A 13,569-nucleotide genomic window follows, 5' to 3' on the forward strand; every position below is an offset into this window, starting at 1 on the left:
GCAAGCCCAAGCCATGACATTGCCTCCACCGTGTTTCACAGATGAGCTTGTATGTTTGGGATCATGAGCAGATCCTTTCTTTCTCCAAACTTTAGCCTTTCCATCACTTTGGTAAAGGTTCATCTTGACAACAACACAGCAACACATGATGGCAGCAGCAAAATGAACTTAGAAGTCTACAGAAACATTCGGTCTGCCAATTTAAAGAAAGATGCAACCAAACTAATTGGAAGATCCTCCATCATGCAGCAAGATAATGATCCAAAAAAACTGAAAAAACAAGAAAGGAGTTCCTCGAGGGCAAGAAATGGAAGGTTTTAGACTGGCCAAGTCAATCTCCAGACTTAAACGCTATAGAGCATGCATTTTACCTGCTAAAGAGGAGACCGAAGGGAGTAACCCCCCAAAACAAACAGCAACTGAATGAGGCTGCGGTGAAAGCCTGGAAAAGCATCACAAAAGAATAAATCAAAAGTGTTGTGATGTCAACGGGTCACAGGCTTGATGCAGTTATTGCAAGCGAAGGATTTGTGACAAAATATTAAGTCTTATTCGTTTTAATTTATTTAAAGTCTATCTGTTCCAATACTTTTGCTCACCTAAAAATGTGCTGTTCCTTTACAAAAAAGCTATATTATGTGTTGTGTATCAGATCCAGATGTAAATACCTGGAATTGAAAGCTGAAATGTTGATCTCTTGTCTCATATTCATATTTTGGTGTCAAACCCAAATGTTTCCAGTCTAAAGCAAAAATAAAGGAATTGGCCTCAGCATTCAAATACTTTTGGAGGGGACTGTATGGTAATGCTGCAACGCGCGCTCCGGCCATGCAGGGGGGGGGGGTCGGAGAAGCACAAAGCCGAGTGTGGACAGAGACTGCTGTGCGCGCTCAGATGAGAGGAAGAGTTTCCCGAAAATCTACATGTTTTTTTGTGCTGTGATTCATGTCAGGTTGCTCTATAGGAGTCATTAATGAGACATTTAGACCAGAAAAGTAGTATAATAGGAGATCTTTAATAATACTCATCACATGTTTAAGTGATACTAGCATAACAGATGTCTCGGATTCACAGCTGTTGTCGTATCCATCAGCTTTCCTTCCTTGGGGGGGAACTGAGGGGGTAGAGTAATGGGCTGCTGCTGCTGGCTGGCTGGAGTCGTCCTTGCCCCAGAGCTGGCATGGGCGTATAGCGTGGTATGCCTGAGGAGAGAGTGTAGTGGCAGAACTCCAAGGAGCTGCTCTTTCACAGTCCAGTGCCCAGATGGCCCGCAATTATTATTACAATCCATCTTTAACCACGGGGTCAGAGGGAGCCAGAGAAAGAGTCGACGGAGCAGATTCTCTCTTGTGTTCTTTGTGATGGGCTGCCAGTGAGGAAATGTTTTGGACTTTAGCGCTGCGCCTGTGTAGCCAATTTGCCTCTAGTAGTGTCTGTTCCATAACCAAAAATCCTAGGGCGAGAGAAGTCTATAGCTAACTGCGCGCCAAGTGGAAGCTCAACCACGGATGTACAAACAGGAATAAATGGAGGTCGGAGTTCTCTTGTACGGTGCTAAAAGTCTCCATAAAAATGAAATAACCCTGGCTATTCCACTCTGTTAATCGCTCTTCGGCTATGCAGGAGATTTTAATCGCCGTCGCTTTGCAGCCTGTGCCAGTGACAATGGACGTGGGCTTTATTGGAAATGAGGCTGAGATGAAAGTGCTTAATTAGGTCCTTTTCAAATAGCTCCAAGGCCTTTGATAAAGAGAAATGACTGCTTTTTGAGAGCCGGATATTGCTTTTGAAAATCCATAGGGTGCATGAGATCTGATATTGACTGCTTTTAGTAATAGCCCTGTCAGACTAAGGCCCCCTGCCTGAGATATTGGTCCCGTTTATTATACCAGGAATCATATTTGGACTCACCGTAGTATAGCCTTAATGCTTTTCCTTCTCCAGGTGATGCTAAGCAGAGGTGCCTGTTTGCATAGATGATTTTGTGCACCAAAATTCAAAGAGGGTAAAACGTAGTTTGCAGCAGTAAAACTTTAAAAATCTTGCCCCATCTCTTCAGCCTGGGCTATGGACAATATTAAATATCACGATACATTGCAATACAATGCATATTGTGATATATTGCGCTTTTCCTAAAATTTCACTGAACATGAATAAACAGAGCTAAAATACAAGTAGCTGTGTAAGATCTGGCTGGTCTGAATCATATCACATTGCATTTTATGAAAGGTGCTCCGAGGAACTTTCAGTTTGTGTTTATTCTTGCACCCCCTTTGGACAAAAGCGGTAGTGTTTTTATTACGCCATCTGTAGTTACTGGGTGAGCGTCCCCATGACAAAGGCATTGAGAAAAACTATATCAAAATAGCATTCTTTGCACTGATGGTCTCATTTGCCGTTAAGTCATTTATGATCATCAGAGGAAAAATTAGACTCTTTCAGAACATTTTAAAAGTTCTTCGTAGCGCCTTTATTAATTTAAAGAAAATTATTTTAAATTTTGACAAATTGAGTCAACCCTATTTATTTCAAAACTTCAGTTCAAAACCTGGCAATTGAGGCAACTAGCTGTACAGCGACATCCACAGAAGACAGAGATAATGAAAATAAATATCACAATATGTTACAGTGTTGATTGTTTAGCACAGTTATCCTCTGCTTCATAGCCTTCAATTGAGTCCCAATAACAAGAACCTATACCTCAGGCTCGTGTGGGTCAGGTTTGTGTATGTGGCTGTTGTAACTATTGTCCGAGGTTTGACAAATGATGCCAAGTGGATCCAGGGCGGCAGCTATGTCCTAGATAATTGTACAGATATCCTCTCTCTCTCTCTCCCTAACTGCTGCCCAGGACACTTAACATTCAGTCCCATCTCATGTGAAACATCACAGTGTGTGTGTGGAGGGCAGAGACAGCTGGCAGGAGCCTGATTGGCTTCATGCCTCGGCGTGGTGCCACACTGCTGTGTTTGCATCCTAAGCAGAAGATATACAGCGATTTGTTTTTCAATGGGCGTGCAAGTGAATATATTTTAACATTCATGGGTGCACTTTATAACCTGATCCCACAAATTGTTAATGATTTGCTATTGAGCGTGGAATTAACTGTATTTGGTCATATACACATGAAAAAGACCAGGGTATTTAACGTAAACCAGAGGAGGAAAAAACCATCACAAATAACTTCCAGGCTCAATCTGAAAGAGCTTCATGTCATGGTCCTGGCTGTGCTTTATTGTAGTTCCTAGTGTTTTCCCTTGTCTCCCTGTGCTCGCTGTTTGCATCTGTGTAACTGTCTATGTGATGTTGGCGTGGCTTCCTCCAAGGTAGCTTCCTTAAATACTACTCTTTTCAACTTTTCAGTTTGCACACCTGCAATCTATTTACTCATATAGCGTCAGACTTCATATCCTGGATTCACTCCCTTTGTACAATGTCAGATCCGTGTGTCGTGTCATCTATACGTTTAGTCTTCCCCTGTTCATGTGCTTGAATAAACCTGTAATTAAGCTGAATTCCAATACACAGGTGTTCCTTCTACCTGCATCCCCACTCCCCTACTCTCTAAATCGCCACACATTTCTGACAAAAGTATGTTTTTAGAGGTACTAGCTTTTCTATGATGATGCTTAAAACAATCTGATTTTCAAAGAGAAAATAACCAAATGAACATGACAACATGTTGACTCCTAAGTGTTCTTCAGTGTTATCCTTAAGACTGCGCCCCATACGAACAGCTCTCCATCTTAGTATCGAGAGCTTGCAACATCTACCCTTTGTCATTCCTCCTGAACCTGGGACGCACCACCAAGATACCTCGCAGCTTCCAGCACTTCATGATGTTTGCAGGTGATGTTCTCCAGATCATGATACCTATTTACATTATTTCTTGTGATTTGTTTTGTTGGTAGAATATTGATTTTTTTTCCTTTCTTCAGATAGTTGGACATAAAGATCACTGCCATTGAGGACCAAAAATAATTCACTACCCCATTACATCAGCTAAAATTTTTTACTGATATCATGGAATCCTTTTTTTTCTTTTTTTTCTTCACTCATAGCCTTTTTCTATTTTTATAGTTGTATTTTGGAGAAGACAAGTAAATACTGTTAACAGCGCCTCACTTCACATTGCCTGAGACTAATGGCTGAAGCTCTGAATGGTTTGATGATGCACCAGAAAGAAATGTTTGATGTGTAGGGATGTGGGCTAGTGAAGAAGCAGAAGCTGCAGCAGTGTGTTTCGCTGCCTGCCTGACCCACTTTACCTCTTACGTAAGAAGGTTTCTTTTGTAAAAATCCCTTGTCTCGCTATTTTTCAAAACTCTCCTGCCACCGCCTCCCCCATCTGTTTTCTCATGGCAGTAAAGGATTTGCACTGGGAATTGTTTTGGCGTCAAGCATTATGTCACCACTGTAAAGCAATCTTGAAGTTTGTTTTGGAGGGCTGCCCGGTCAATGATAGCGGTAGTCGGGGTGTAATCTGTTACCCACGGACAGAGTTATTAACTGCGTAGCTCTCTCCTTGCCCTTTTCAAATAATTGGCTGGAAGATGGGTTGTGTGGTGGTTTGATGGATGGCCGTAATCCGCCTTTGTTTGCTCAGAAAATGTCTTTGTCGGCTCTCAGGTTTGAGGGGAGCCGTGGCGTTTAGCCTAGCCATGAGGGACACGTCCACAGAAGCGAGACGCTCCATCCTCACCACCACCCTGCTGCTGGTGGCCTTCACCCTCTGGGGCCTGGGTACAGCTGCTGCTCCCATGCTGCGCTGTCTGGACATCAGGTTAGTGCTAACACCTCGCCATTGACATGCAGCCAGCGCGATGCAAGTCAAAGCTATCAGCCCTTCTTTCCGCCTGTCCATCGTTTGTCGTTTCATAGACGGACACATTTCAATTATACTCAAATCAAATGTTCAGCTTACAGCAGAAGTAAGCGATATATTTATGTTGATATACGTGTCAAATCGCTATACATTCATTCATAAAGTGTTCACTTATATAGTGTGCACGCTTCATAAGACTCATAAGGTCTCTCAGTCACTCCGCTCTGCACGTAATCGTTGAGAAACTTTTCAGGTACCCCACACCCTTTTATCCAATCAGAAGAGTGAGAGCAACAGAGGGGTGAATGAGTATGCGCCTACAATGGCGGAGCAGGTAAAATCCTTCCCAATGTCTGTTTTTATTGTTTATATCATGTTTTATCGCACTTACGGATCTGAGATGACGCTAGTTAACCCGCTGCTTGAAGACCGCTGTTTATTAATGTGGCGACGTAGGGACGAGGGAGGGGACTGCTAACTGCAGTCACTGACAGGAAGTTAGCTAAAAGAACCATTTTGCTTACTTCTCCTATAAAGTGACTCCGCAGAACTTTCAGTTTTTTGTTCGTTTTTAGAGTCCCCTTTTCGACAAATGCAGTTGCAGTGTTTTAACGACAGCAGTGCCTGCTCTTGTCAATATCTTTTGCAATTGCAATGTTCCACACTTGGGCATTATTGTCATATATAGATAATTTTTCCCCAGAGAAGCATAGGGTCATCAACTTGGGTTGACGTTTCAGCAGTTGTCATGGTATCTCTGTGGCTACAGCTAGGAGTTTTTCCTCTCTTGGCATTTGGCACGCCTGCCGTACGTGACCCCAGGTGGTGGGGCCAAATCAACAATTCCACAATTTCGATCGATTTCTGACTTGCAAGCGAGATGATGACACCCCTAACCTTTCATCTGATTTGGTGGGAATCCTGACCCGAGCAAAGGTATCAATGATAACTACTGTATATAATAATAGCATTCTTTACTGTTACAGGTGATTTATAATCATCACAGGAAACATTAACGTAAACATTTCCAAGTTCCTCGTAGTGTCTTTAATATGCAACAGCTCTTTGTGGAACTCGTTTGAATTCTACTTTTCCCTCCTCCCCTATACTACTCAGCCATCCACGGGCACTTATAGCTCTTGTGTGTCTGCTTTGGCTTTGCCCTCTATCAGTGACTTACACAGCTGGTGCACAGGGGCAGTGCAGGTCCCTAGGAACATGCTACGGAGGAGATAGTATTAACATTCAGCATGCCACACTATATGCATGAACAAACTATAACTGTAGCTTTATAATGAGAAAGCATAGTGAGTGCTGCTTTTTTATTCTTCTTTTCAAGTCTGTGCGCTCGCTGTGAAGCAAGGCTAGTGGGCGATAATGATTAAGGAGAGCAGAAGAGGATGCAAGGCAGTAATTAGATACTTATATTATTAAAGTGTAATCTATGGCCCAGATCACAGTGGTATAATTGACTCCCACATAGTGTGTGTGTATGTGTGTGTGTGTGTGTGTGTGTGTGTGTGTGTGTGTGTGTGTGTGTGTGTGTGTGTGTGTGTGTGTGTGTGTGTGTGTGTGTGTGTGTGTGTGTGTGTGTGTGTGTGTGTGTGTGTGTGTGTGTGTGTGTGTGTGTGTGTGTGTGTGAAGAAAAATATAAGTGTAAGAAAAATAGAAAGTGCAGCAAAAGTAAATGTCTCCAAATAAAAGAAGTAAATAATAGCACTGGTGAGAAACAAAAAAAATAAAAGATCTATACTGTTAATAAAAATGACCCACACATCTTATACGATTTTCCAGCAGAGCTCAGCCCACTTGAAAAAAAGTTATAGAAGCCCAAACAAAACAGAAATAAAAAAGTTTCTCACGTTAAATAGCCAACAGTGTTTCAAAATATTTTAGTGTTTTCCTCCTTGAATGTACGTGTGTGTGTGTGTGTGTGTGTGTGTGTGTGTGTGTGTGTGTGTGTGTGTGTGTGTGTGTGTGCGTGTCCAACAGTAAACATGTTTACCTTTGTCTGTCCTGAATAATGAACCTGCAATTTGACAGCATATTTATATCCCCACAACGCAGCTGTCTTTGAATATCTAGAGCCATTAACAGTATACTGCCTCAAGCTTTCAGGGCTGTCATGTTTCAGAGAATAGCTCTTATTTCTTCACTTCCCCATCCCAAACTCCCACCTCCACTTCCCCCTTCCAATCTCCCCTTCCTTCATCCGATTGTATGAAGTGAAGTAAGACAGGTTTCAACTTGGAAAATGCTCCATTTTGGTGAATTACACAACATTGCTTCACCTGGAGCAAATGTAACTTCCAATCCATCGCTATAAAGGTTTTTTGGAGAACTCTTTGAAAGTTGTTCTACTTTTTTTTCTGCCCCATAGCTATCTCAACGTATACCTACCACTGCAGGCATCAAAAGAAAAAGAAATTCATGCTGTTAGATGTCTTTTCTTTTTGGTTTGGGCATAATTTGCTCAATAAAGCTGTTATCACACAGGTATGATGGTGCAGTGTGTATGTGTGTGGGTGCAATAAAGGAGGCCAGTCTGCATAGAACTATAGACAGGAAAAGGTTGATGGAGGATTATCTGTCTTTTTCAGTCTGATGCGTGTATTTTTACAGTGTTTTCCCAATGCTAAAACTAAATAAGGGAATGTTCTCATTCTCAAGGTCTACAGATATAACAGGCAAGAGGTCGTGTGCTGCATAGAGATGTACAAACTATAACTGAAGGAATCCATGAAAAGAAAAGAAAAGCCGAGTGTCAGACTGTAAGGCAAAATTCATGTGTTTAATGCTTGGATAAATAGTAAACGTTCAAACCAGTCGAGCACCATGTAGTTGTTTTCAGTCAGCTGCACTGTTCAATCTGACTTCAGAACACTAGAAAAAAATACTTTTTAAAGCATAGACTGTCTGCGGTGGCGCTGAGCATTCACCAAATAAAAAAAAGTTTCACAGCTAATGTAGCCGTTAGCACACTCAGGATCTCGTAATTACGAGAAAAGATCTCGTAATTACGAGATAAGGATCACCCTCTCATTCATCAATAATGGTGTGTGTGTGTGTGTGTGTGTGTGTGTGTGTGTGTGTGTGTGTGTGTGTGTGTGTGTGTGTGTGTGTGTGTGTGTGTGTGTGTGTGTGTGTGTGTGTGTGTGTGTGTGTGTGTGTGTGTGTGTGTGTGTGTGTGTGTGTGTGTGTGTGTGTGTGTGTGTGTGTGTGTGTGTGTGTGTGTGTGTGTGTGTGTGTGCAGACGAGGTGAACATAGCCATAGGCAAAGCAGCAGCCTCATGCCATCATTATATGCTACATTGAGTTTCTGCATACTGCTTTTCTTATAGCGTCGCCACAAGTGGGCAGTATACATTGGGGTGCAAAAAGCTTTAAAAAGAGTGGTCTTCACAGACAATGAACACATACTAAACTTGCGCTTCAACATATTAGCTTGTGCATACATCATACAGTACTGTCTGCGGATGTCCCTGTCGTCAGACAGGTCAGTAGTTATAAAGTGCCCTAAGTATTTGACCTCCTCACATACTTTAAGGACAGCACCGGACAGAAGAAAATCAGGAACCAAAAGTTTATTGTCCTCCCTGCTTCTAGCGATCATGATATTGCTCTTTTTGGAGTTGTACTTAATATCAAAGTCTGCACCATATTGGGAGCAGACCCTTAGCAGCTGTTGGAGGCCAGCACTGTATGGACAAAGAATCACCAGATCATCTGCGTACATCAGGTGGTTGATAATGGTGTCCCCGATCATACAGCCTGTTCCACAGTTATTTAGCAGCTTTGAAAGATCATCCAAATAAATATTAAAAAGAAAGGGAGATAAAATGCTTCCCTGCCTAACTCCGTTACTTACATTGAATGGGGCAGACATAGAGTTACCCCATTTCACATACATAGACTGATGAGCATACCAAAAAGCCAAGATTCTAACTAAATATTTGGGAACCCCTCGGTTGTGCAGTTTGAGGAATAGCTTCTCATGATTCACACGATCAAAGGCTTTTGAAGCATCAATAAAACACATAAAAATTGTGGAATTTTGCCTGTTATACACATCAAGTACCTCATTTAAGGCAAAAATACACATATCTGTGCCATGTTTAGGTTTGAAGCCGAACTGGTTGTCAGAGGTCAATAGAAAATGTTCCAACCTATTCAGTATAATCCTCTCCAAGACCTTGGATAAAACACTGGCCAGAGCTATAGGCCGGTAGTTATCCGAGCTGTTAATTTTGCCAGCTTTGTCTTTAATGATGGGCACTAATGTGACAGATAAAATAGAATCAGGTAGAATACCATGGGTTAAGAACCCAGTGAAACAAATAGCAATTAGGGGGCATAGTTTTCTACTTGCATGTTTTAAGTGCTCTGCAGATATCTTATCCATACCACAAGCCTTATTATCTTTTAGCATCATAATAGCATCATATATCTCTTGAGGGAAAACCATCACGTCTTCATTGCTATCAATGTTACTCGCTGTGAAAGAGTTACTTTTAACACAGTTGAGGAGATCATAAAAAATGTTCTGCCACAACTGAGTAATTTTCTCTGAGCCGCTGACACCATCAATATTTGTTGGTAACGATGTTTTACAATTATTACTTCTTTTGATTTCTTTCCAGAAATCAACAGGACTATTGTATTGCAGTTTCTTTGCAAGAGAGTCAGACCTCATTGTATTTTCATTCCTCTTAATGAAACGTAGAGCATATTTAAAATTTGGATTTGCATGCTTCTTATATTCAAATAAGGGACCATGTTTATGTCTGCCTGACTCAACCTATGCTTTGAAGGCCTTTCTTGCCTCAGCATGAATCTCTTCCACATAGTCATTCCAGCCTGGCTTGACTTTGTACAGTCTGTGGGTCTTATACAGGGGCCTGCTTGACGCAAGGAGAGCCTTCACAATATTATCATACATGGAGCACAGCTCAATACCATGTTGAGGGTTCTTACAATTAATATCATGGCATGCAATGGAATATTTTGGTAATTCAATGTTGCTCGGCAAGATGTCAGTCCGAAAATAGTACTCCTTAAGATCATCCTCAGACAGGTTAGACCAATCTATGTTACCCTCACATACATTGTTATCTACAGACACAAGAGTAGGTATATTGCCTAGATTTACAGATAGAGAAATAGGCACATGATCAGTAGTGGCAAATTCATAATTAATTCTCATGGACTCCAAGGAGTCATGTGCATCAGCTGTGCAAATACAGTGATCTAGCCACGAGGTTGTGTGCCATGCCTCACTGATGTAAGTGTAGCTATTATTAGGCAAAAGCACTTTGCTAGAAAGGATCAGACCATTATCAGAGCAAAACTGCATTAAATATGTGGCAAATAAGGAGCTACCATCGGAAACATCTGCATTCATATCACCCACAATGAAGATGCACGTGGAAGCATTATCTTGAATGAAAGACATAACACAAGCCAATCTATTAAGATATTCATCTTCATTTTGAGGACACTCGTAAGGTGTATAAATGTTTAAAATAATGAAGTTTTTATCACCACTATTAAACTCAATTCCTATTGCCCAATCAACACCCAGTCTAACCACCTTAACCAGCTGGTCATATTTTTTGTGCCATTGCACGGCAACACCACCAGGTATTCTACCACGAACTATCCCGGTACTCAGGTCGGTGGTAGATTCACCTGCCCCATAAAAATCTTCATGCAGGGAATTTAGACCCTCTAAATCCTGCTTTGGTAAAAAGGTTTCTTGGACACATAGTATATCACAGGCCTCTAAGAGTTTATCCACTATAAGGCGGCGCGATTTGTCAGCGTCACTGTGTCCAACACGCAGTCCCCGAGCATTAAAAGACGCGATATTGATATCCATACAGTTTATCCATCCCGGGCCGTAGCCTGGCTGCTGCTCCCCTGTGGAGCTACAGGTGTAGAGACAGTCACAGAGCGCAGCAGCTGCGGTGGCTTATAATGAACAAACTGCATATATTTTAACCAAATGCTAATGTAGCCGTTTGCACACTCATGCCTATGGCTAGGTTCACCTCGTCTGCACACACACACACACACACACACACACACACACACACACAAACAGGCATCGTTATTGATGAATGAGAGGGTGATCCTTATCTCGTAATTACGAGATCCTTATCTCGTAATTACGAGATCCTTTTCTCGTAATTACGAGATCCTGAGTGTGCTAACGGCTACATTAGCTGTGAAACTTTTTTTTATTTGGTGAATGCTCAGCGCCACCGTAACTGTCTGCCTTTCCTCCTCGCCAATTTCTCTCTTTTCCACTATATTTCTGCTTCAATTTCAAGGTACATTATTGGCCACAATTGAGAGCTTCATCATGCCACCGCAGAAGATGTGATTATTTACACTAAACTGCATGCAGTAATGAAAGTACTGTTTTCCTGTATTGTGAAATGATAGTCATTATTGATATATCTTAACACAACTTACCATAAAACTGGATAATAGTCCAATTTTCTTTTGTCTGTTTTATCGGTTACTCCTCTCTCCGTTGTCATGCTCGAGCACGGCCAGACTCCAGACTTTGATTTTCAATTTAGATACCCCACACTTGCCAGTTCATTTTACATTTTTACTCTGCGGGAGGCAAGAGGTTTCGAACAAATTCTACCTATCTGAGAGAAAAGTATTTACAAAAATAGGGGTCTATTGTCATCAAAGTTCAGTCGACCAACTTATGTTAAGGTTTTCATGTCCAAAGATTATATCGCAGCCGCTGTGAAAAAGAGCAGTTTGAATATACAGTATATCTGCCTGATGTCTCTGTCAGATGCATTCATTGACATGATAATAAAAGCAGTGAGTTTTGGGATAAGATTTTTTTGAAGTTTGCGTATATTTTATACCTTAAAGATTGGTGAACTGGCACATTACAACGCTATAGTTTGGAAAAGACTCCAAGAATAATCCAAGTTAATTTCTGGGTAAACAACATATATGACACAGGTCTATTTGATGATTGTGTGTGTGTGTGTGTGTGTGTGTGTGTGTGTGTGTGTGTGTGTGTGTGTGTGTGTGTGTGTGTGTGTGTGTGTGTGTGTGTGTGTGTGTGTGTGTGTGTGTGTGTGTGTGTGTGTGTGTGTGTGTGTGTGTGTGTGTGTGTGTGTGTGTGTGTGTGTGTGTGTGTGTGTGTGTGTGTGTGTGTGTGTGTGTGTGTGTGTGTGTGTGTGTGTGTGTGTGTGTGTACCACCTTATGCATCCACAGTTTACACAGTGTACTCCACCTTTGTTTGGAGCCAATACATAAATGAACAGGACCGGGAGGGCAAAATGTTGCCTTGGGCCTGAATGAAGTAGCAAACAGCCAGTATTTATGCCCCAACGAGCTTTCCATCCACATATAGCCCTTTGTTTGTTTCTGTGTTCAAAGCCACTATTTGTGATAGTAAATTGTCTCCGTAAGGTTTTTTTCAGTACTGTACTTTAGTTTTAGTTTGAAGGGCAATATAGACCACACTATTTTCCACTATAGGCCACTGAAATAAAAACGTTTCAAGGTGTTTTTTGTTAATCTACTTCAAATCTGGTAATCAGTCATTTATGTTAAACACTATCAAATTGTCAAATTGAAAGTTACATTCAACAGACTAAACTAACGAGCTGAAAACAACACTGTTAGATGTTTTTTTATTTGTCTTTTTGTCTTTTATTTTGCCTGTGTAACTCTGTCTTAACAGTATCACAAGCACACACACACACACACACACACACACACACACACACACACACACACACACACACACACACACACAAACAAACACAATGTCATGATGCTGGTTCTTAGTATCGGGCTGACTCCTTGGCTTTGATGAGGGCTGGAGGTGGCAGGGCACCCCTGGGAATATCTGAGACCCAGTCACAGTGAGCAGTCTGGGGCCCCCGGGCTTTGAACGTTGGCCAGTTCTGTCCTCTTCAAACCCTTTTAGTTTAGAATATCATTAGTTTTCCTCTGCCTAGCACAGACTGACAGTTTTATTTTTAAGCTTTTAGCGCTTTTTGTGCTCATACATTATTAGTGGTGGCAGTAGCTGTAAATGTTCAGTGGTAATATCTGTTGACTTATGCCTCTGCTCTTTGTTTATTGCATTTCACCATGTTTATGGACAACATTCCTGCTTTCTATACTAGACAGATTTGGATGAATCATGCTGATGCTGGTGATCCATGGACTTTTCATCAAGTGCAAGTTGACAGTTTTTGTTCAGAGTGACATATCTCTTCTCTACCAGATGGATTGATGTAAAGTTTGCCACGTACTGTATATTTAAGGTTCATTGAGGAAAAATACAAATGACTGTGATGATTCTCTAAATTCAGGGCAATTCAAATTTGGCCAAAGCTAAAGTCATTCCATTCAACCTATTGATATAAAAAGACAGTATGTGAGTATTCCCACTTCCCTGACATGAAAATAGCTCACATGCTAGCAATTCCCCCATTGCAATTTTGTAAGATGATGTCATTTAGAAATACGTCATGGTGGACAATAACATCAGCTTGCGTCGGACAGGCACAAAGCCTTTCTCTCCGCTGCAGTATACAACTCCATGTGTGTGTCACTGTCTGTGTGTACAAGTGCATGGACATATAGAGGAGCAGTGTTCGAAACTTGAAGGCAAGACGTAACAGTTGGAGCCTGGCTAATGACTGGCCTGTTTGTTTTGAGTGGACAGATGGACGGGTGGAAAAAGCATGTC

The 13,569-nt window shown here is 41.5% G+C and overlaps 1 protein-coding gene across 1 annotated transcript in view; it reads left to right on the plus strand.

Annotated features, from left to right (window-relative positions):
• Nucleotides 1-13,569, plus strand: part of LOC307267682 (sodium/hydrogen exchanger 9-like) — a gene marked incomplete at its 3' end in the record, with an annotated part of 60,379 nt that overhangs the window by 32,851 nt on the left and 13,959 nt on the right. Inside the window, exons 11-12 of the mRNA XM_080050065.1 lie at nucleotides 3,738-3,849; nucleotides 4,630-4,783. Coding sequence (XP_079906191.1) covers nucleotides 3,738-3,849; nucleotides 4,630-4,783 — 266 coding nt within the window. The remainder of the gene's footprint in view (nucleotides 1-3,737; nucleotides 3,850-4,629; nucleotides 4,784-13,569) is intronic.

The sequence above is a fragment of the Ammodytes marinus genome (genome assembly GCF_949987685.1).
Source record: "Ammodytes marinus genome assembly, chromosome: 21".
Taxonomy (NCBI): Eukaryota; Metazoa; Chordata; class Actinopteri; order Uranoscopiformes; family Ammodytidae; genus Ammodytes; species Ammodytes marinus.